General features: G+C 38.5%; 1 protein-coding gene across 1 annotated transcript in view; it reads left to right on the top strand.

Annotated features, from left to right (window-relative positions):
- The window catches only part of miga1 (mitoguardin 1), a 57,833-nt gene that overhangs the window by 15,063 nt on the left and 18,212 nt on the right, over positions 1-24,558 (top strand). The window contains exons 8-13 of the mRNA XM_003223077.4: positions 14,356-14,456; positions 16,502-16,620; positions 16,783-16,855; positions 18,499-18,585; positions 19,813-19,911; positions 20,650-20,784. Coding sequence (XP_003223125.2) covers positions 14,356-14,456; positions 16,502-16,620; positions 16,783-16,855; positions 18,499-18,585; positions 19,813-19,911; positions 20,650-20,784 — 614 coding nt within the window. The remainder of the gene's footprint in view (positions 1-14,355; positions 14,457-16,501; positions 16,621-16,782; positions 16,856-18,498; positions 18,586-19,812; positions 19,912-20,649; positions 20,785-24,558) is intronic.

Genomic DNA, 24,558 nt, shown 5'->3' with positions numbered 1-24,558 from the left:
TCAACAGTCTTGACTGCACATCTCTGGCTTTAGGTAAAAACCTTATACACAAGAGATTTCACTCATTGGTTTATTTAAATCACTCCCTAAGCTTGAAATTGGTGAACAAATAACACATTTAAAGAATACATATTTTTGGGTTTTAAACTCAACAATTTATTGAGGTGCACACATAGAAATTCTAGTTCATATCTCAGTGTTCTGTGGATCTCTTATAGCCTCCTATATCTGCTTCCATTTCACTTATTTCAAGCAAATACTTCTCTGTATGGTGCCCAAACATCCTGGGGTAGGTTTTGCTGAAGTAATCAGTGGAAATAATTATACTTGAAGGATGCCAAAGTGGTTAGGTCTTCCAGCCTATTAATTTAGCTTAAGTGCTATCCCTGCTGCCAAATGGATTTATTAGTCACAGTTTCTTCCTGGAAAGTGTACATTTTAAGATAATCACAAGTCTCTGGTTTTACTTTCAGGTTTTTATAGTATTTAGGTCTGAGCCAAATGTTTCTACAATAGGCTTCAATTGCTGGTGTGTAGTACAGATAAGCCTTTCACCAATAATCTTTATAATTATGCATGTGTGTGTATATAGAATGTATCTCTATAGATACAGGGGACATAGTATACAAGAACTGTGAAAACTATCTATATATATCTCTATTTATCTATCTACCCAACTATTTATCTTGTAGTCAGAAACTCTGTCTTCTGTGAAGTGAGTCAGGCATATTTGTTCTAATACTGTTTTATGAGTTTAAAATACAAATGGCCACCAGAGGTCAGCAATTACTTTTTTATGATTATGCTTGCTTACACACTAGTTTAAATTTAGTTAGTGGGTTCTTATGGCACTTTTTTCAGCACCTGTTACAGTAAATCAATACCCAGGTCCTTGAATGACAGCTCTGATATTAGAAATCACACTGCTACACGCTGTGTTGGCTGCATCTGCATATCAGATGCTGGATGTCAGTTTCCTTTTTAATATTTCTTTCCTGCAGAGTCAGTCTGCTTCTATAATTCTCAAAGGCTTGAATGAATAATATATGTCTGAGTACATCCGGTGTTGAGTAAAGGATTGAAAATATGTCGAGAGAGTTGAATAACTGAGTAATACAGCCTTTTCATTGTCTTAACATGCTGTTTCCAAGCATTTTGAAAAACAGTTTTCAGTATTTCATTGCTACTTCTTCAGATATGATATTTTGTATTTTGCATATTTCTAAAAAAAATACTTTATTTTGTATATTTTGGAGTAGCTACATTGATATTTGATGGCCAAAAGAGTAATGTACAGCATTATCAACAATTTTATTTCACATCTACTTCTCCCCAATGCTTGAAGTGGGGTACCAAACAGATTAAAATCCAATATATAATTTAAAACACATCAGACCATTAAAAACACTCCTCAAGTATGTAGCATTAGAACTATTCATCAACTTAAGTACCTTATCAAGATGCAGATCTTGATGAAGCAATGGCATTTCAATTGATATTGAAGCGTTTTAAATACATAGTGATATATGCCCCGGGGTCTTTATTGGTTGTTGTAAGTTTTCCAGGCTGTATGGCCATATTCCAGAAGAATTCTTTCCTGGCATTTCGCTCACATCTATGGCAGGCATCCTCAGAGATTGTGAGGTCAGACCTTACAATCTTTGAGGATGCCTGCCATAGATGTGGGTGAAACGTCAGGAGAGAATGCTTCTGGAACATGGCTATACAGCCCAGAAAACTCACAGCAACCAAGTGATTCCAGCCATGAAAGCCTTTGATGACACATTCCATCTGGTTTGGTACTTCTGTGTGAGATGAAACACCATAATCTGATAATCTAAACAAAAAGCAGGAATCGTTTTATCGAAAATTCTAATTTATAGAAGGGAATTTTGATGCTGAAATCTGTGTTTTTAGATGCATTCTCCACGACAACCGTGAAGGTTTTGAAAGTAATTGCTGCTCCTTTTACTCATGCAAATACAGTAGAGTCTCACTTATCCAACATAAACGGGCCAGCAGAATGTTGGATAAGCGAATATGTTGGATAATAAGGAGAGATTAAGGAAAAGCCTATTAAACATCAAATTAGATTATGATTTTACAAATTAAGCACCAAAACATCATGTTATACAAAACATTTGACATAAAAAGTAGTTCATTACACAGTAATGCTATGTAGTAATTGCTGTATTTACGAATTTAGCACCAAAATATCACAATGCATTGAAAACATTGACTACAAAAATGCGTTGGATAATCCAGAACGTTGGATAAGCGAGTGTTGGATAAGTGAGACTCTACTGTACTTCTTTTCCTGGGCCAAAATGCCCAAAAATCACTCCAGCCAATTCCAATTTTATTTCAAGCAGATTTCCTTTATCTTGCCCTCTTTTGTGTATCCACCAATCTCTTTCTTACCCATTACCTAACAAATTGCGAATTGCCAGCTTTCTGTTGTCACCTGATATTTTGTTTTACTTTTAAAATCTTGTTTGATTTTTTTTTCAACTGGCTAATACTTTTAGTGAATCAAGAGCCCTCGGTGGCGCAATGGGTTAAACCCTTGTGCCAGCAGGACTGCTAACCGACAGGTCAGCGGTTCAAATCTGGGGAGACCGGGTGAGTTCCTGTCTGTCAGCTCCAGCTTCCCATGCAGGATCATAAAAGAAACCTCCCACAAGGATGGTAAAACATCAAAACATCTGGGCATCCCCTGGGCAACGTCCGTGCAGACGGCCAATTCAATTCTCTCACACCAGAAGCCATTTGCAATTTCTCAAGTTGCCCCTGACACACACAAAAAGTGAATCAGGGTTAAAATCTTCCAAAACTATATGCTGATTTCTTAGACCATGTCCCATCTAGGAACCTAAAAGCATTTCTCTCCTACCCCCTACCCCCCAGAATCTGACAATAAGCATCTATTCTCAATGTGCAAGACTATAACATACAACATAAACTATTCAGTTTTTCCCAAATAATTTCTCCACATTGGTCATTGAAATGGAGACTGTCAGAAATCAAAAACAAAAATAAAAGACTCATAGCATATTTACTGTAAGACTTATGAGTTTTGTTTGGGCTAACCTTTTGTACATTGCATTTCACCAGATGTGTGAAATGTTGCCTTAATTGGCAGATATTTATACATATACATGTTAGGGCATGGCAGGGAAATAGAAAAAATAAAAAGCAAAAGAAATAACAATGATTATTAACTTTGGTTGTTTAACAAAGAAAGCCAAACATAGATACCAACCCTGAAACAGACATTTAATGCAATAGCCAGAATTATGAGCCCCTCCTTGTGCTATAAAGAACCATGAACATGCATAAGCACCTCCTGCACTTTTCCTTACTTCATATTCCATTTTAGGGTATCTGTTCATCTACCTTGCCATGAGTCATGAGGACTCTGCATGGCTTCTCTCCAGCAGAAGTATTGTACTTGCTTCATCTCATGGATACCTTTTGGGCCAACAAACCCTTTATAAAAGTACATATTGTCTGTCTGTGTCGCCTGATGACAGAAACTCTCAAAAAGTAAAACAAGTCCTTTTTAACATGGCTATCCACATTAGCCTTGACTAATGTTGGTCCTTTTTCTCAGAGTGTTTGTTTCCCTTTATTCTATAATGTCCCACTATCAGTGAATCACACTGGATATCTCTCTCGGGATCACTCACTCTTACTCTCAATGCCATGGCCACCACCCTCTTCTTCTACCTTTCTTCTGCCTGACAAGTTGTCTCTTTCTTCACTTTTTTTTTCACTGTTCCTTTTCCCTTCCCATCCCTTCCTCTAAACAGAATGTTTTCCTTCCTTTGCTTGCTCTGCTTTCTTCACTTTTCCATTTTCTTTTCCTCACCTCTTTCTTTCTTCTTGCCTTTTCTTTTTACCTGTCCCACCCCCAAATTTCTTTTCTCCTCTTCTTCATACTGGTCTGCTCTGCAGGCTGGGCAAACAGAGAGAGAAAAGAAACCATATCAAACTTGTATTTTTCATTTTTTTAACTATCCTGTACTAAAAAATACTGCTTCTATTGGGAATGGATACGAGAGAGAGCTGGACCATAAGGAAGGCCGAGCGAAGGAAGATTGTGGTGTTGGAGGAAAATTCTGAGAGTGCCTTGGACCGCGAGAAGATCAAACCAGTCCATACTCCAGAAAATAAAGCCTGACTGCTCACTGAAGGGAAGGATATTAAAGGCAAAGATGAAATACTTTGACCACATAATGAGAAGACAGGAGAGCTTGGAGAAGATAATGGTGATGGGGAAAAGGAAAGGAAAAAGGAAGCGGGACGACCAAGGGCAAGATGGATGAATGTTATCCTTGAAGTGACTGGTTTGACCTTGAAGGAGCTGGGGGTGGCGGCCTTGCGAATAAACAACAAATTGGGAAAAGCTGAGACCCAAAGACCCAAACAACAAGTGATTGCAATATTTGCACATGACCTCTCTTATAACTGCAAGAGTTTGAATCTAACCCAAATTTCACAAACAGATATGGGAGAGACACGGCTTTTGTCAACTTTCATGCTGTTTGCTTTATTCATGTGTGCTTTTTATTGTAGGTTTATTGAATATTTATTTGGAATCATAGAACTTTCTGGATATTGTTAGTTTAGTTTTAAATATTTCGGAATAAGTTCCAGTGTAAACTGATTGTCTCTTTTTATCATCTTAACATCAAATGATTTAATATCGTGAGGGAAGTAGCCATTCTCAAGCTATGAATGGCAGTAACATTATACATCAGTAAGTTAGAACTATATTAATGTTTGTGTTTTATTTGGGTTTCTTATTCAGAGCATGTGCTTACTCTTTCTGAAGACCATATGTTTCAGTCATTGGCATTAGTCACAGCTTAAAGATAGGCATTAAAGTTGGGATGTGAAAGATGACACTTAAGTCCCCCTCCCCCTCGCACCTCCCTTTATTATTATCAGGTGGAGAACAGGAAGGTTTTAAGAACTCCACTTCTTTTAGAAGTTTCCCTTTCCAGAATAGAGGAGAAAACCACAAAGGTTTGAATTAAGGGGTACACAGTGATGTAATATAAACACATTCTTTCAAAAAGGCCCAGTTAACCATGAAATAAGCATTCCATATGTGAAATGTTTACGTTCTCTCAAGTCAAAATTTACTTCAGCAAATGAGTTTATTGCTTGCTTTTTGAATGTGTATATAGGCTGCAGTGGAGAGTTCAGTGTGCCTCAAGATTTCTGTTGTGCTGCTCAAAATTCTCCTGAGGCTCCTTTTGTACTATGGGGGTTTCAAAACAGAAGGGCAGTGCCAATCTTTCAGTCCTTCAAACAAATTCAAAAGCTGGGGGAGGTGGTAGGCTTCGGTCTGCTTTGTTCTTCTGAAGTTTCTGAAATATGGAGGAGAAACCTTCCCATTATTCTGTAGAGATTTGTCTTGATGGCACAATATGCACTTTGAAATTGTGTGACTTTTCTTACTGCTTTTGGATTATTTGTGGGGCTTGATGCAATAGAGATGAGCCATCTCTCCCTTTGGTCAGTTCTGCATAATGAAACAAGTCAATGGATTCTCTTCTCTGATAATTCCAGGTTTTGGAGTACAAGTCAATATGAATATGTCACAAAAATGTACAAACTTTCAAGTTCTATAAAGCTCTTTTTCAGGCTAGGTACTGAAACAACAACAACAATAATGGATAGAAGAAATGGAAAAGTCCAAGTTGGTCTATATGTTGTAACAATCAGATCTTCAGTTTTAAGAGATAAAGCTTAGCAAGAAAAATACATCATTTATCTTAGTATTTTTACAGATGATGTTGTCATTCTCCTGAAATTCTCAGCTTCTTCGTTTGCATGATGAATGTTGTCATCATAGGCACAAGTTTTGACTTGCTACCAGGACTTCACAAATCACACACACACACTGTTGAAAAGAAACAAACGGATTCCCAGTCCTTTTGGTAGGTGGATTCTCCCAGATCAACTTTGTCTTCTGAGAAGAAGTCTAGTGTTTTCGCACAGCAACATGTTCTTTTAAAAAATGTTCTCTGATTCTGCCATTGTGATGACTCATGGGCCTTGTAGTCCTGTTCCTAGTACTATTGTGGCAGACGAAGAGGAAAATATGGGATTTTCGCCGGTTCAGCCAGAGCCGGAGCCTCTTCACCTGCAGGATGTTGACGTTTGCCCTCAAGAATTCAGCCAAACAGGCCTTGGGCAGAACTCCCCCCCGTATTCCAGGAGGGAAAATTATGCTAAAGATAGGGGAGCCAGGGAGGCTAATCGCAGAAGCCTGAGAATCGCTGCCAAACAAATGGCTGATTAGGCCTTGGGAAATTCTAAGGAGTCATGCATCTGGACAGAGTTGGGTTTCGCTTCTTGTTCTCTAGGGAAAGAGTTCTGTTGGCGGGAAAACGAGACCCAATATAGGTGTTTGTCGCAAGGGAAACCTTGCGGAGTCAATTGATCAGCTTGAGGAGAGAGATCGTGTGTGGACTTCGTAATCCCTGTTCCCTGCTTCCCGGATCAAGTTTCAAGTCTTGCCTTGTCTCACGGTTTTGCCACGGACTTTGTTTCATGCTTCATGTTTGCCTCGTTTTAAGTCTTGGATCAAGTCAAGAATCAAGTTTATTTCCAGCCTTGTTGTCAAGCTTCATTGGACTATAAAGACTTTGTTATTTCCCCACACTATTGCTTGGCAAAGTGTGTGTTTCGGTCAAGTGGATTACAACTTTGAACTCTAATATCTTATATTGGACAATACATTTCTGGACTATATTTGGCCTTATCTGAAAGGTCTGCTTCTGAACTATATTCTTCACTTGTTTTTATTGATTTTATATATTTCTTTAATAAAGATATTAGATAGAGACTGGCCTCTGTGTAAGGTTATTGGTGCTCTGCAGCCTGGGTCCTGACAGCCATGAATCAAAAGCATTTTTCCTTAAGATCATAGCCGATTGAAATCTTTGTACTGTCTTCACCTACTTGACAAGTGTTTGAATTTTTCAGTTGGTATAAGACATTGTAGACATAGTATAAGGATTTGAGCATTGGAGTATGACTCTTGAGACAAGGTTTCAAATCCCTACTAAGCCACAAAGCCCACTGAGTGACTTTGACCAAGTCATCCTCTTAGTCTCAGAAGAAGGCAAAGGCAAACTACATCTGAAGAAATCTTGGCAGGAAAATGTCAGGGTAAGATCACCTTAGGATCACTGTAAGAAATGACTGGAAGCACACAACAAGAAGCGATGCCCCGACTGTTTGACAGAGCCAGCTACAGGAAAGATACTTCTTTTTTACAGTGGCTTCACCAGTGGTAGTTTGTTTCCAGTAACAATTCAAAGTATTAGTTGTAACTATAAAACCCTTCATACCTTAGAAAACGCCATATTATCGGAACAGTCCATGCCATCAGTACAGCCCAATCAGTAGCTAGGAGGGAAGGGTAGCAGAGAAAAGGATAGTAGTTTAAAAAACAAACAAACCAGCAATAAGAGCTACATCTGTTAATGCTTATCTGTTGCAAGATCCAAATCCAGTTGCAAGTAAGAAGTAGTAAAGCAGAGCCTTAATAGGGCTAGACTAAACAAATGAGTGCAAACAGGCCTTTGAAAGGCTTGAGATCTTGTATTTCTGTCTTATCCTCATAGTGAGTGAAATGTTTGCTTATCCAAGTCCTAATCCTCCAGTAACACTGTTGGAAGGCATGCAGGTAATACATTTTTTCAGTGTCTTCCCATCTCCAAAGGTATGACATCTCAGAAAAGAAATAGGAGCAATTAACCTTGACATATGCTGGTTTCTAAAAGGAGAAATAATTCATAGGTTTCCCTTTGTTTTTCTAATAGGCAATTGATACTGTTATATCAAAGGGAAGCCAGCTGTACTAGGTGTTAAAACACAGCTTGTCATAAGGTACTGGTAGAGGAGGAGAAAGAAAGTCATAGTTTAGAAAGTCACAGAAGGGAATGATTGTAGAAGAGTTGTTTTTAATCCCTCGAGATTTGAAGGGGGTGGGAGATGATATGATGCTTCTGCAATCCATTATATATCTGTTACCTCTTAACAATGTGTTATATTATTGTAGCAATCATCTACAATTTCAGTTGTTGCCTATATATATATATATACACACACACCCCCCCACACACACACACCCCATCACTTGGATCATAAAAATGTTAGCATTGACAAGTTTATAAAAGGCTAATCTCTTTCTGGGGTGAATTGGGTTAGGATACTTGCTTTCTACGAAGTCCTATGAATTACCAGCATCTTGCAATCCAAATGTCATTTGGGATGATGCCTGCTGCATCCCATCCTACATTATTTCTCATGGTTTCCAGAGTGACATTTTAGGGCAATCCATTGTGGGTGTGAAACTTTAAGTTTGGTAATTTATGTCATAATCCAAACACATGATTCAAAACTAGGCTAGTTTACAAATCTGAGGGTCTATACTTTTCTGTGCTACTGGTTTTCGGCATAAGAACATAATGCTTCATAGCATCAACATAAATGTTTGAATTTTTAGGACGAGTTCCTCTGGACAAATCTTGAGGAATGCTCCCAAAAACAGTGTTGAAGAGAAATAGGAACCCCCACCCCGCCCCCGTCTCATTCTTCTGAAGGTTTCATCAAATTTTCCAAATTTTCAAATCTATTAGAGTTCAACAAGGCAAATAGTTCTTTGTAGACCACTGGTTAGCAGAGATACATCCAAAGCAATACAGATGCTTAATCACATCCTGTGTAAAACATGCACACAGCGACACAAGTATTTCAGAATCCAGCATATTCTAAATCTGTTTTTACATTAAGGGGCATAGTGAGACAAAACAAGTCTTCACTTTCTTCCCTCACTTGATCATGGAGTGCTGGGTTTCTATGAATCACCCATGTGGAATTTGCTTGTCCTGCTGTCCCTCAAATGTGAGGAATGTGTATAGAGGTCTCTGATTTTATTCACGCTTTGCGAAGCTCAGAGAAAGAAAATGCCAATTACTGTGCTTTTGTTGTTCCCTTTTCCTCAATTTTCCTCAGTTTTTTTTAAATAAGCTTATGTGAATAAGTCTTACTGGCTTTTGGTGAGGGTGATTATCTGTAGCATGACTAGAAATCTGGCTTACAATGAGACATTTCTTCTGTGCTCCCTTTCATTATTTAATCAAGTGTAGTAGATCTGTTGTATGCTTCCTCTTGCCAGAGGTTGGAGAAGTTACTTTTTTGATCTTCTACTCAAGAATTCCCACTCAGCTCTCAGGTCTGTTGTGGACAGGAGGAGAAAGGCTGAACTTTGGTCAAATTCATGGCAGAGTCACTATTCATCAAGATACCGGCTGTTTCATGCATCATCCATGTTCAGAGATTATATGCCTTCTCATATTTTGCCAGTTGCTGAAGAACTATTGTGGAAGAAGGATATTGCCTTCATGTACTACTTGTAGGTTATCTAGCAAACGATAGTTTCCAAAATCCTCAATTCAACATGCTCAGCAGCCATACAACTTAGAGGATGCTGGGAGATGTAGTTCTTACAGGTAATTTTCCTGAGTGTGATCTCAGACTACTGTGGCAAATGAAATGTTGGACAAGATACATCTTTTGGTTTGATTCATAAAGGGGTTTCCTACAGTATAGAAAGTAGACTCCTTCTCCATCTCTATTCCAGCCCAGTGAGCCTTTTCACAGGGCCCCAACGCTTTTCTTTAGTCCTTAAGGTGGCAGGCAGTGGGCGATGTGAGCTGTCAGCAGAGTCTGGAAAGGATTGGGAATGATGGCCTGGCCTAGTGCCTGGCATGATGTTGAGCCAAAGAGCAGGCTGGCTACTGAGAACAGGTGGGCTGGAAACAGTGATCGGCCTTGATGTTTTGATCATAATAAAGGCTGGAAAGAGACCTTTTTTCCAAGCGTCTTTTTGGCGGGCAAGAGGGGGGGCTGCTCTTTGAAGAAGGAAATGTTGTTCCTGAACAGTGTTCTTGTAGTAAATCATGTTTTTATTTAGCTAAATACAAGTGGTAGGCATCCTTCCAACCTGCCATACAATGAGATTGGAAAGCAAACTCTTTTGTAAAAGGTGAGGAGCAGGAGGTGATAGAGGCATGATGAGGCTGAGAATGAAGACAGTGCATCTTGTGACACTGGGACTTTGTTAGGATCTGGGAGCCCCTTGGGAATGCAGTGCATCTACTAACTAAAAAGAAATCAAATCATAAGTCTCTGCCTTCCTCTCTCTGGGGGGAAACTATTATTATTAAACTAGGGGAACTCAGGGTGGATTTTAACATACAACGGCAAACATTCAATGCCTCTATAGAACAAACAAATACCGACATAATAATCCCAGAAAAACCCTACATATGAAAACAACATTAGAACCTAACATCAATAAATTAAACCAAACATAATCAAACAAAAATTATATGAATAAAATCTGAACATAAAACATCCACATTTATTTACAGAAGCCAACTAGAGTTCACAGTGTTGTGTTGTGTGGGTTGGTTGTGTGGCCAATGATGGTAACTGGGCTGACGTGGACTAGCATGCTTTGCCTGATGCTGGTCTTACGTTTTCAGGAGGATATAATGGAGGAGAGCATTTAAGAATGTAATTCTTCACATGAACAAAAAGATTTAATCTTTTCCAGGCATCTTGGTACTCTGCTACCTTTAGACCAAAAAGGGAAAAATAAACATTTATTTTAATGTTTTATCTCTATATTTTGGCCACACTGGCTTAATATAACACAAGGTAGAATTATTTCTATCTCCTAACTTATTCTTGCTTACTTCCAAGATGGATTTGCATTTTATTTTATTTTACTTTCGGTTTACCATTCTTCTCCCCCCCCCCCCCCCCCCAGGGAAAGACAATAAATTATACCATCTCCAAGTTTGGTATAGTTGAGAGTTTATTTTGTTAATAGGAGTTGGAACAAGGGATCTTTGGCCAATCTGCAAATAAATTATCCCAGCTCCACTCCACCCATGACAGAACAGCTGTGGCAAGATATGCCATGGTATTCATGGTATACCTGGTATCATACAACAACACAGCTGCTGCCTGAGTTCTTCACCAGCAGAGTGGCACTTAACGCCCATCTCAATCAATATTTTGGGGTTTAAATATATGGAATTAGGTTTATAATCCTTTGTTTTTGAAATTATGTGATCATATAATTTTTTTAATTTAAAAATATTTCATCAAGCCCTAGAATGATGTATGAAATTCACTGCTTCATGGGAGAACTGATTTGAATATATGTCAGGACAGAGAAAATGTCATTCATATAAAAGAGGTAAAGGTTTTCCCCTGACGTTAAGTCCAGTCATGTCCGACTCTGGGGGTTGGTGCTCATCTCCATTTCTAAGCCAAGAGCCAGCGTTGTTCGTAGACACCTCCAAGGTCATGTGGCCGGCATGACTGCATAGAATGCTGTTACCTTCCCGCCAGAGCTGTACCTATTGATCTACTCACATTGGCATGTTTTCAAACTGCTGGGTTGGCAGAAGCTGGAGCTAACAGCGGCCGCTCACGCCACTCCTGGGGTTTGAACCTGGGACCTTTCAGTCTGCAAGTTCAGCAGCTCAGGTGCTGTAACGCACTTCGCCACCGGGGCTCCTTATAATTCATATATATGAATTATTTTTTCCCATGTATGTATGTACAGTAGAGTCTCACTTATCCAACACTCGCTTATCCAATGTTCTGGATTATCCAAGCCATTTTTGTAGTCAATGGTTTCAATACATCATGATATTTGGTGCTAAATTCATAAATACAGTAATTACTACATAGCATTACTGCATATTGAACTACTTTTTCTGTCAAATTTGTTGTATAACATGATGTTTTGATGCTTAATTTGTAAAATCATAACCTAATTTGAATATTAATAGGCGTTTCCTTAATCCCTCCTTATTATCCAACATATTCATTTATCCAATGTTCTGCCGGCCCATTTATAAGTGAGACTCTACTATATGTATGTATGTGTGGGTGTTGCTCTTTGTGAACTCTGATTTTATTTTTCGGTAACTATTGGTTTAAAAAACCCCCAATGTTATTCACATTCCTAAACAGTAGAATGTATTACCTGATCTTCAAAAATACGTTTCTTAAAAGATAAGAACTAATCCGATAACACTTGAAGACAAGATAAGATCTCAAAAAAACAAAACAAAAACCTATTGCTTCTAAAATAAGTACACTGTAAGTATATATAAAGTAACCAGCATATCAGGCAGTTAGGCCCTGGACATCATGAGAATCTGGGGCTGGCTGGGTGGATCAAGCAGCTGTGCATTCCTAGAGCTTTCTTTGTACCGGTGTCTCCTGTCTAAAGCTCCCCTAAGCATTTGTAGAATATACAACTTGAATATATGCAGCTCTAAAGAAAATCATGCTATAACAAAGTGTTTCCTAAGCAGCACTTTGTCAGTATGGATAAAGGATTTATTGTAAATGAGAGATTAAAGTCAGAGGCACAGCTAAAGCCAAACTACTGGATGAGGTCCAGATCCCTGCAGCTTGAAGGGCCCCCAGATGCAATGGTCACATGTGTATTTTTTTCTAAAAGTATTCAGGCAAGGATACATGACTTCATCTTCTGCTGTCCCTCTTGCTACACTCTGGTACTTTGCACACTTACAAGGCATCTTTTCTTCTTTGAAGTCATGCCTGGCATCTTCCTTTCTCTAAAGAGCATCCAAGTGGCCCCATGTTGGCTCCTTTGAGACATGATGGAGACATTAAGATGTCTCTGTGTTTATGCCTGCCTTTCCAACCTTTCCCCCTCCCCACTGCATATTTTCTCAAAAGAAAAAAAGGCAAAGAAAATGTTTCTACCTGGTCGTAAATGCATGAAAATGAGTGGGGGGAGTGGGTTATATAACATGCAGGAGAAGAGAAAGGAGGAGGTTTATAGGCTCCAGAAGGTATTTTCCCCAGGATCCCCTCCATTTCAACAGCATCACTAATTAGAGGTATAGTTGTTCTTAAAATGTATTCCATCTTATTTTTGTCATTCAGTTATCTGTAAGTCATTGTGTTACCTCTTTATTGGGCACTACTGTCTTGAATTGTTTCTCTGAATATAGATAGGCCATTAGGCTTCATGACTGGTAGATATTTTATAGTTCTGTGGATCTGTTTGTAAGAAGAGACTAAAAATAGTGCATAGTAGAAATGCTTGAGGATGGCAGTTGGTAAGACTGCAATTGATACTTTATATAAATTTCAACCATGAAAATATATGGTTCCAAGCACTTGTATGTATTGTTATATGACAATTTGGAGAGGTAGTCCGTAAATAGTTTCCATGCTGGAAAACCTGAGAAGTCTTTTCTCTCTCATAAATATAGCTAACCCAAATGACTGAGATACTGGATTTGCCCATCCCAAATATTAGTTACAAATTTATTTTCCATTAGAAATTCAATCTATTTATTTAACTGTAGCAGTATCCAAGATTGTACATCCAATGGCAGAACAATACAATCCAACAGTATCAGAAAGGGAAACTTAGTCCTGCAGTCCTCTATCAACCCCCAAATCAGGACCAGAGGGCCAGGGAAACACGTGGAACAATTTTTCAGGAAGCAGCAAGCATTGAATAGTTCGGGTCCTGCTTATCTTCGTGACCACATCTCCCCCTACGAACCGACGCAAGAAGCATGGTTGGTGGGGAAGAGAAAGAGGGCCTTCTCAGTGGTGGCCCCCTGGTTCTCGAACTCTCTTCCCTGGGAGATTAGACTAGCCCCCACTCTGTCCACCTTCCATAAAGACTTGAAAATTTAAATGTTCCAATGTGCCTTTGAATGATGGTTTAGCCCCTGATTAGGTTCTGCCCAGCTCTGATTTATGAATTGGTTTTTCAGCACTTTACTCTCAGCCCCAGCCCTATAGTCTATGTTTTGCACAAGCCTATGTCCTGCCCTCTCGAATTGGAACATGCCTACTTTTCTGACTACTGCTTGTGATGTCGGTTGATGCGTTTTTATGATGTTTTTACTTCTCTGGTTTTAAATTATTTAATTACTTTGTTTATTTGTTATAGGTTTTTAACTGTGTTTTAGCTTGTAATTCTTGTTTATACTGGGCTTGGCCAGGGGAGATGGTGACGGGTTATAAAAATAAAGTTGTGATTATTGTTATTATTGAATAACTATGATTTATATTCCACTTTTCCAGCATAAATTCCTGTTCCCTAGGCAGCTAATGTTGGTAGTTGTACTTGTCCAAGAATATGGTCACAGAGGTGAAAGAAGCACATATTTTAACAGGAGAAAAGTGGAGAAATGCAATGATTATAGGCAGTCAATGAAATATGTAGTTAATTTTTATTTCCTTCTAAAGATAGAGACACAAATAGTACTGTGAAAGATAATACAGATGAATTCAGTCTGCGTGATACATTGAGCATTGGATCAACAGATTCATTTGTTTCAGCGGCAGAGGTAAGTTGAATCAGTGTCCCCTGCTTTATTGCATCTCTGAAGTCTTGTAGGTGAATCAGTGGCCTCTACTAGGTAGTCATTATTGATCTCAGAGGGGAATGATCTGAAAAATGTGTACAAGTAATGATTTTTTTGAAGTGTGAATTCATGAGATATAATGAAATAGTTATAGGTACATAAATGACAGACTTTTTCATCCCAAGTTTCCTGGTTTGAAAACATACAATACATTAATATGGGATAAAGTGATAGACTGAGAGTTCTCATAAAGTCACTGAAAATGCAAAATGACTGATTGGCATCTCATGTTGATGACAAGCTAAATAAGTGTATCTCAAGTAGAATGGCAAGTTTTGGAAGCTCAGGGGTATCACTCTACTGATATCTGTAGTCCCTAATTGACTGGAAAAGTTATTATTAGTCTGGGACAGCTGTATGTTAGATTTCATCTGTCATTTAGTTTCCACAGAACAGTAGTTTTAGTGTTTCTCTGATGGTGAAGGGAGAGCTGTGATGGAAGATAAAGATTATTTTGTACTCCTCATTGGCAGGGCAGTTTTCTGTTTCTGCCTGAATCACTGAAAAGAAACCTACATTCATAATAGGAATCTGTGTTGAAATGTTAAGGGATTTTATAGACAATTGAAAAGTTGATTAATTAAATCTAATGTAAAAGGAGTTTGTGTACAACAGACAGCATATTACACTTTCTACAAGAGACATGTTTGCACCCTTTTACTGGATGCTACTTAACAAATGCAGAGTCAATAATTTTGAAAAGAAACCAGAGTAGCTGGTTTGTCCAATATCTGGAACCATTCTTTTATTGGGTTTGCAAAGACTGAGTCTAACGAGATTAAAACATCAAAGTCTTAAACCTGGTAATGCTTCCCCTCAATCATTATTTTGATTGATGCTTCCCATAAAGATGATCAGTTAGCTTGTTTTCCGTTTCAGTGTAAATTTTACCAATTTTCATTTCCTGAATTTTAAAGATGGACAGGAATTCAGTAGGCCATCATATTATATAATATTTCTGAAGTTTGCGACATCATTTGTAAAACAAGTGCACATAAATATGGGCACAGAATGTACTAAAATGCATATATTTGAGGAAATGTTGCACAAAATACATAAATAAAATAATGTATTTTTTTAAATGAACACAAATTCTGTATTGCTAACAATGATGTTTGCCAAAGTGTTCAAAAATCACACTTTAAAGATGTGACAAAATGAGATGTTTTTCTTAAAAAATTGACAAAATTTCTTAACAAATGTTTTTTTAAAAGTGAAAATACAAAGTCTTTCAGAGCTTGTTTCTTAATTTGATTGTTGTATGTGAATCACTCTAGAAATAATTGGGGTTGGTACTTCAGGTCACTTCTGCTGACCAATTCTAAATATAAGTCCGAGAGACCAATGACAGTGATTTGCTGAAATTTTTTAAAAATCGATTTCGTAAGTGTAGATTGTATGGAATATAAAAAAAATTGTAAACACATAATGTGACTGATGCAAAATTCCTTAAGAAAATACTGAGCTATGAAGAATATATAGTGTTTCTTTAAAGTGACTTAATCAGTTTATTTGTACTTACCCCCACAGTGTTTTTACCTGATCATTAAGTCTCCCTCTATTTCTTTAACCATGCAATATATAGCTGGGCTCCACTGGAATAATATGGAATGAAATTTGGGCTATCTCAGTTTTCTTTTTGTTCATGACGAGGAACTTAATTGCCTTGCCTTGAAGTGCTGTGTGTTCTTATTCCTTCGTTCTTAATCTGCCCTTTGGTAAAATATAAGAGTACAGCTTTTAAGTAATTCCCTTGCACATATACACACAGGAATGAGTTGCCTTGGCTTTTCTGGAATGTGCCACAAAAGCACTTGAAGCATTCCTGAGAGTACAGCTGTTGTACAGTGGCGAGACAAGTGTATCAATGCCATTTTTCTTTTACATTTTTCAAGAAAGAAATATTCACGTCCAATTTAAACTGTTACTGGTACTAAGATATTGTCTTTAAAAGTCTCCTTTTCTAGCTTACAGAACACAAAGAGAACCGTAACTCTTATAATCTGGATTCCTTTTGCCATTGCCCATTATATGAAGAAGCTATGCACTTGGCAGAAGAGGGCAAGATTTATTCACGAATTTTACGGTACCATTTTATGTGTTTCTCCTAATATTAACTGCAAATATTCTAAAATGTGAACTGACCTTGAACCATTCCTAGTCATGCTAGACTCAAAGTGCAAGTCTTCAATTCTGTTTTAAATGTGTGGGGTTTTTAAAATATCTTACTATGCTTTTATGTGTGTAGGACTGAAATATTGGAGTGTTTGGGAGACAGCGATTTTCTTGCTAAGCTTCACTGTATCCGACAAGCTTTCCAGGTACAAAGTCCAGTTTTGTGATAAAAATTGTTTGTTCAGATAAATATAATCTTTCCCAACTGTAGGCAGGCAGATATTAGACTACTTCACCCATCCCCCACAGTATGGCTATGATGGCTGGGAATTATGAGGCATGTGGTCCAACAACAATCAGGAGAGAAATTGGGAAAGAGTGATCTAGAATGCCCTCTTTTTATTTTAACTAATGTATTGGTGAAACTCACAAAGTTAAATCTGATAATGTGACTGGGGAGGATCCAATTATATAAACATTGTGTTGTGGTCTTTGCAAGGCATACTTCATAAGAACAGCTCTTAGATGGAGTCATGTAACTCCTTGGGACAGCTTCTTACTGTACTATTTATAAAATCATAGGATCACACCATTGAAAGAGACCACGTGGGCCATCCAATCCAACCCCTTGCCATGCAGGAACATACAATTAGAACACTCCCAACAGATGGCCACCCAGCCTCTGTTTAAAAACTTCCAGAGAAGGAGACTCCATCACACTCCAAAGCAGAGAGTTTCGCTGATGAATAGCGAAACTGGCAAGAAGTTTTTCTTAATGTTTAGGTAGAATCTCTTTTCCTGTACTTTGAAAGCATTACTCAGTGTCGTTATCTCAGTAGAAAACTAGGTTGTTTCCTCCTCTGTATAACATCCTTTCAATTTTTAAAAACGTCTACCATGTTCTCTCTTAACCTTCTCCTCCTACCGGTAAGGTTAAATGTGCCCAGTTCCCAGCTCCTCATAGAACATGATTTCCAAATATTCATTCTTTTGATATTAAGCACTATTGCCTTTAAACCTTATTGTTAACCATGCCTTGATATCCTGAATACGTACAGCTGAATTGCAGTGATAATCCCTAAATTACCGGTAAATGTTTCATAGCTGATATACATAGGATGGGATTCCCAGAAAATATATATTTCTGACATTCTAAGACAGTATTTAATTGGAAGTTTTGGGATTAATAAGTTTTCTCTACTAAGAATTTGGTCTGAGTTAGGTAATAGCCATTAACCCAGGCATTGGAAAACATGGGCCCTCCAGGTGTTTTGAGCTTCATCTCCCACAATTCTTAACAGCTACCAGCTGTTAGGAATTGTGGGAGCTGAAGTCCAAAATACCTGGAGGGCCAAAGTTTCCCCATGCCAGCATTAACCAGTAAGAGGCAGCATTCTTCCCACCCCATACACTATCCATATCAACAGTGATCAGCTTGGTCTTTTTGAAATTATTCAGAAAATATTTGATAATATATAAGGGGCTGTCTGATAGCATTCTTTATGAAATCTTTAAAACAGACAAAATTAGGATGAGTACTTTTTCCATCTCCATTTTTCCCAAAGAAACCGATATACATATAAGGTTGGAGGTGCCAGCAACAGCAACTTTGTAGGCCGTTTTCACACATTTTAAAGATGGGAGGTTCAGGGATTGGTACCCTGTCCTCCTTGCTAATATACATGTGTTTAGGAAATGACAGATTCGCAGGGAGAACTGACAGAAAGTGATTTCAGTATGTTATGGGCCAGAAGTGAAGTGATCTTGTGCATTTGGCTTCTAATGTGTTTAGATGTGGGTCAAGGATTTGAAATGTATTGCTTTAAAATGTCTGGTGATTTTCCCCCAGATTATCCTTTCAGACACTGCAAATCGAGTATTTCTTGCAGAAAGTGGTAGAAAAATTCTGTGTGCTTTAATTGCGAGAGCAAGAAAGGTAAAATGCATTTCTGTTAATAATTTATATTTAATGTATATGTCTATTGTGTCAGTGTGTCTATCTAACCAGATTATTAAACACATACAGTAAACAGTTAATTATTAGATTTTGTTAATGTACAAAAGGAATGTTTAAGTTTTAATTGTATCCCAAATGGAGATGAAACAAGTATTCTCATTTTCAATTTAGAGAAATGAATTTGAAAGATAAACTGTTTTTACAAGTACAATGTAGGCTGATGTCTAGCAGAAATGTTTGGTATTAGTTTTTGGACATAGATGTTGATGAAGGTGCTTACATGCAGACTGAGTGTGCACATATATGATGAATGCATTTGGTATTAGTCCTTGCATACAGATGGTGATGAAGGTCCACATGTACAGTAATTCCAGTTTATGGAGCTGATCCATTCTATTTGAAGCAAAGTAACACCTTGACTTAAGAACTTGATTCATTCCGTCTCAAAACAAATTTCCCATTGAAATGCTATTAATTTGTTCTGGCCTTCTGAACCCCACCCTTTTCTTGGTTATGTGTTTTTAAATAAGAAAATGTACTTTATAAATAACAAATAATGTATAAATATGCATTCACATGGAAAGATCAAATTTAAAATGGTAGCACAAAGTTGTGGCAAGGCAGCACAAAGCACAAAGTGAAGAGGAAGAAGCGTCATTTTCTTTATACTCTACTCATTCCAGCCTCCCTCCCTCCCTCCCTCCCTCCCTCCCTCCCTCTCTCTCTCTCTCTCTCCATGAAGCCAAACATACCAGGAATAAAAACCACACAAACCTAACTAACCCAAAGTTCCTCAAAGCGAACAAGAGCAAAGTGGATAGCAATCTTTCAAAGCGGATAAGAGCAAAGTGGATAGCAATCTCTCAAAGCGGTTAAGAGGATGAGGCACTGAGGCCACTCCCTTGAAGCCCTAAAGCCCTGTACTGTCATGCTCCCTCTAGCATTAGTTCTTAACTCAAAACACTACTTGTATGACAAAGTGAAACCCGGGCTGGGCAATGGCTCTTAACTCAAAATGCTCTTAAGTTGGGATGCTCTCAAATTGAGATTCCAGAGCAATAGAAATCTAAATCACTAGTAGAGAAGCACTGGGTGCCCATTGGCATGTACATGGAGCATTAGACTTAAGCCTCCCTTTTGACTTCTAGGTAACTGTGCATCAAATGATATATATGCTTTCTCTGACATTTATTGTTTATTTTACAGAACCCCAATAAATTTGAAGAAGTGTTTGATGAAATGATCACTTTTTTAGAGCAAACAGATCACTGGGCTAATACTGAAATTGAGCTTGCTGCTTGTGGAGTAAGTATATTTCATTTATATATGTTTCACTAGTTTAGGTACCCAGCAATGCCTAGGTTAGAAATTTTGTAATACAATTTGTAAGAAATAGCCATTATTTACTTTTGTTTTTTATGAATGTTTCCAGTAGAAAATGCATAAAGATATGGGTGAACTACAACTCCCAACATGTTTCCCACCAAAATCCTACCAGTATGGTCATGTTGGCTAGGCGTGGCAAGTTTGATCCAGATCCATCATCGATGGGAGTCACAGGGCTCTCTGGATTCAGGGTGAACAATAACTTCCAGCATCATTGGTCAATTCCTCCCAAACCCTGCTAGTATTTTCTGTTGGTCATGGTGGATCTGTGTGTCAATTTGGTCCACATCCATTGTTGGTGGGAGTCACAGGACTCTCTGGATGTGGGAGCCATCTTAAAAATGCACACGCACGCGCACACACACACACACATATATATTGACTTCTATTTATATAGATTTGCAATAAGTGTAGTATCAGCATTTGTTGACCAAGTATATTTTTACTTCAGTCTAGCAGTTTATAATTGTTATCTATTTCAATACTGATCCTGATTTTTGTCACTATTGGAAAGTACCCACTTTGTAATTTTTGTTAGTCTATTTAAATAATATAATTAGGTCAGTATGAACTAGCTTTTCTGGTGTAGTTTAAATACTGTATTTATTATTAAATGGGTACAATAGTTTTCATTAATTATATCACATCCAAATGTAGGTGAAACATCTCAATTTCTATGATGTTGTTCTGGACTTCATATTAATGGATTCCTTTGAAGATTTAGAGAATCCACCTATGTCTATACAGAATGTGGTTAATAACCATTGGTTGAATTCTTCATTCAAAGAAACTGTAAGTATCTATGTGCTACATTCTATTCTATGGTTCAATATTTCTGAAGGCTTTTTCAGTATCTATAGGATAGATTTTACTAATGGCATTCCTCTGAATAAATTTTAAATATGGAAGAACCTGCATTGTAGCTAAGAAGTAAATTTGAGGTACTGACAACAGAAACTCAACTCAAAATACCTCATATCCTGTAGTTTCATGGGACTATCTGTGATAGTAGCTCCTCAGTTATGGGATGACCTTTCCAGAGAAATCTGACATCTATCCTTATAGATGTTTAATGTCTTTTTATTTTATTCTATTCATATTTTTCTTTCTGTTTTTTTTAAATTACTATGTGCCCGTGTTGCTATTTTATTTTAATTTTATTGGTTTAATTTATATCCTGCCTTACTTTATATCCTGCCTTTCTCCTGGTATGAAGTCCAAGATAACCATGTTCTAAAATTTTCTGAACTATAGTACTTTAAGATTTCCATATTATTTGTTGTTTTGTTTATTTTAGATTATCCTGTTTTATAATTGCTTTAATTGTGCTTTCTTTTTATTCTGCAAGTGTGTGTGTGTGTATGTGTGTATGGTATCAGTATATCATCAGTGGACTTTAACTTGTATTTTAACTCTGTGTATAGTGTTGTATGTGTTTTAATAGTGTTTTATCTCTTGTTTTAACAATGCTGTATCCTGTCTCAAGCCACAGGGAGAAGCGGGTTATAAATTATTATTATTTTATTTTTATTATATTTTTGTATGTCACTGGAACAATGTGATGTTACAAAATAACAGCCAACCCTCCCCTATGTATACGAGATGAGAGAGATGCGTAGAGAGATGAACAGTTTCTAGGATTACTAGGACTGTGTAAAAATTCGTTTCTGCACCGTATGTTGGATCTATTTAGTAAGATCCATATATACTACACAATTTTTGAACCACGAGCGATGCCCACGCAAAAACCTTAAGATTCAAACACTCACCTATTACTTTTTGGAATAGTTATGTAAGTTTCGTAAGTGGCTCCAGATCTCTGTCATGGGTGCCGCTTCTCCCCCAAAAGGGATGGGTTTGGTTCCCCCAAAGAGCCCCAAGGAGGATGGCAAGGCCCTGAGTTGAGCGAGACGCCCCACTCTTTCCCCATAGGGGGCTGCAAGGGGAGGGGCTGGAGCGGGAGGGATGACTAGTTGGATGGCCTGGCAGAAGAAGGAAGAAGCCCCTCCGGCACATTGCTGGCCCAGAGAGACACAGACAGAGACTGAGAGGAAAAGAAGAGAGGGAGGGCGAGGAGGGCAGTATGGGGTGCTGCTTTCTTGCTCCCCCCCCCCTCTCTCTGCTTACTACTTTGTGCCTCTTCCTACTCCCTGAATGTTTTGGTGGAGTAAAACCGGTGTTTATTCTCTAAAGGGATTTTAAGATAAAGGGGGATTGTTGGGAGTTGAATCAATCCTGTGAAGTGGGCAAAGTTGAGAGGTAGTAACTCCAAACTCTACTACTCTACCTAGTAGGTTTCCTATTATTATTATTATTATTATTATTATTATTATTATTATTATTATTATTATTTCAAAGGCTGGATGGGCATCTATTAGGGGTGTTTTGACTGTGCTTTTCCTGCCTGGCAGAAGGGCGTTGGACTGGATGGCCCTTGGTGTCTTCCAGTGAAATAGCACTACAGTAGAGTCTCGCTTATCCAACGTAAACGGGCCGGCAGAACGTTGGATAAGCGAATATGTTGGATAACAAGGAGAGATTAAGGAAAAGCCTATTAAACATCAAATTAGGTAATCATTATACAAATTAAACACCAAAACATCATGTTATACAACAAATTTGACAGAAAAAATAGTTCAATATGCTGTGTAGTAATTACTGTATTTACGAATTTAGCACCAAAATATCACGATATATTGAAAACATTGACTACAAAAATGCGTTGGATAATCCAGAATGCTGGATAAGCAAGTGTTGGATAAGTGAGACTCTACTGTATTAAGTTTATGTTGGTTAAAATTCCCTAAAAATAGTGGATGTGCAAATCTTTCTGAAGCTTCGAGGGGGAGGGGTGATTCACTGGTTATGTTGTATCATTGTATAGAAATTCAAAGAGACAGCACCTGTAGTTTTTTTAAAGTTGTTCATAAAAACTTTTAAATATTCCCAAAATCAGTAAATGTGGGAAACATTCTGAAACTGGGGGGGGGGGGGGGGCACTTAGAATGGTAAACGTGTGCTACAATTGTAGCAAGTTTCATTGCAATAGCCCTAAAACGGAAAGAGGGAGGAGCTCCATTCATGTAAGGAAAAACTAACAACCTTTTTGGAGCTCCATAATAATTTCCACACGGGTTTCTTACAACTTTTTCAAAACACTTTAGAATCAAAACAGGGATTGCTTGATTTTCATTAAGACAAACAAAGCAGTTTTTAAAATTGTGCACACCTCTAATGATTACAGTGGTTTCTCAGTCTCTTACTTTATGACAAATTCACAAGCCTAGGTGTCAGCTCACCACAGCCGCTCCTGAATGAACACACAAGACTCTCTGTGATATCACCAGAAACTTTTACTGTAGGAAACATGAACATCAGAAAAGCCAAGAATGGGATACTACGGCCAACCCTCCTTTATATACCCTCCCCCTCATTTGAACAGTCTCTTCCCGCTCAGTAAAACCCCGCGCAAATTCCCCGCCAAGTCCAGCAGCCGTTTCTTCTCCAAGTCCTGAGCCGCAGGTGTCTTATCAATGTCAGTGACCCTGAAACTCAGAGCCACATCCAGGCTCTAGTGGCAGGGTTCTGACATGGCGTCCTCCTCCCCTTCATCCTGGAAGGAAAAGATTAAACACAACTATTGTTCTCCGCCGTCCAGAGTTCCTTTATACTTTTTTAACAGGCTGCAATGGAATACCGGGTGTACCTTTCCTAGGTCCTTGGGTAGCCTCAGCTCATAGGTCACTTCGTTTATTCTTTTTGCTACCCTGAATGGTCCTATATAGCGTGGAGCCAATTTCTTGGATGGGAATCCCAATTTTAGGTTTTTTGTGCTCAGCCAAACCAGATCTCCTTCGCCCAATTTGTCCCCCTCTCGGCGCCTACGATCCGCAAAGAGCTTGTACTTCTTTTGTGTTTCCCGCAATGCCTCTACCACGGTTTGCCACCCTTGCTTGATTTTGGCCGGCCATTCCTCGTCGGTCTGGCCCTCCCCTTCCTTCCACTCGGGTAGCCTGGGGAAAGGTGCCACCTCCTGTCCGTATACTATTTCGAATGGGGCACGACCTGTGGCCGAATGTACGGCCCCGTTAAAAGCCATCTCAGCAAACGGTAGAAGGTCCGCCCAATCATCCTGTCTATAATTGGTGTACATCCTTAAGAATTGGCACAGTGTCTGTTGGGTACGTTCGACCCCCCCGTTGGTCGCGGGATGAAAGGCCGAGCTCAGGTTCCTTTCTGCTCCTAACAGCTGTAAGAATTTTCCCCAAAATTTTGCAGTAAATTGGACTCCCCGGTCGCTAATTATTTTGTCGGGACACCCATGTAGGCGATATACATGCTTCACATACAAATCAGCAAGTTTTTCAGCTGAAGGGAGTTTTGGCAGGGCCACAAAGTGTGCCTGTTTTGAGAATAGGTCCAATATTGTCCAAATGTATCTGTGGCCTCTGCTGGGGGGTAGTTCGCCTACAAAATCCATGGCTACGCATTCCCATGGCCTCATGGGCTCCACCACCTTCTGCAATAGCCCCTGGGGCTTCCCCGGTGGTGTTTTTCCCTCTGCAC

Source organism: Anolis carolinensis, chromosome 4, assembly GCF_035594765.1.
Source record: "Anolis carolinensis isolate JA03-04 chromosome 4, rAnoCar3.1.pri, whole genome shotgun sequence".
Lineage (NCBI taxonomy): Eukaryota > Metazoa > Chordata > Lepidosauria > Squamata > Dactyloidae > Anolis > Anolis carolinensis.
The sequence above is the reverse complement of the archived record's forward strand: the minus strand, read 5'-3'. Positions and strand labels throughout refer to the sequence as shown.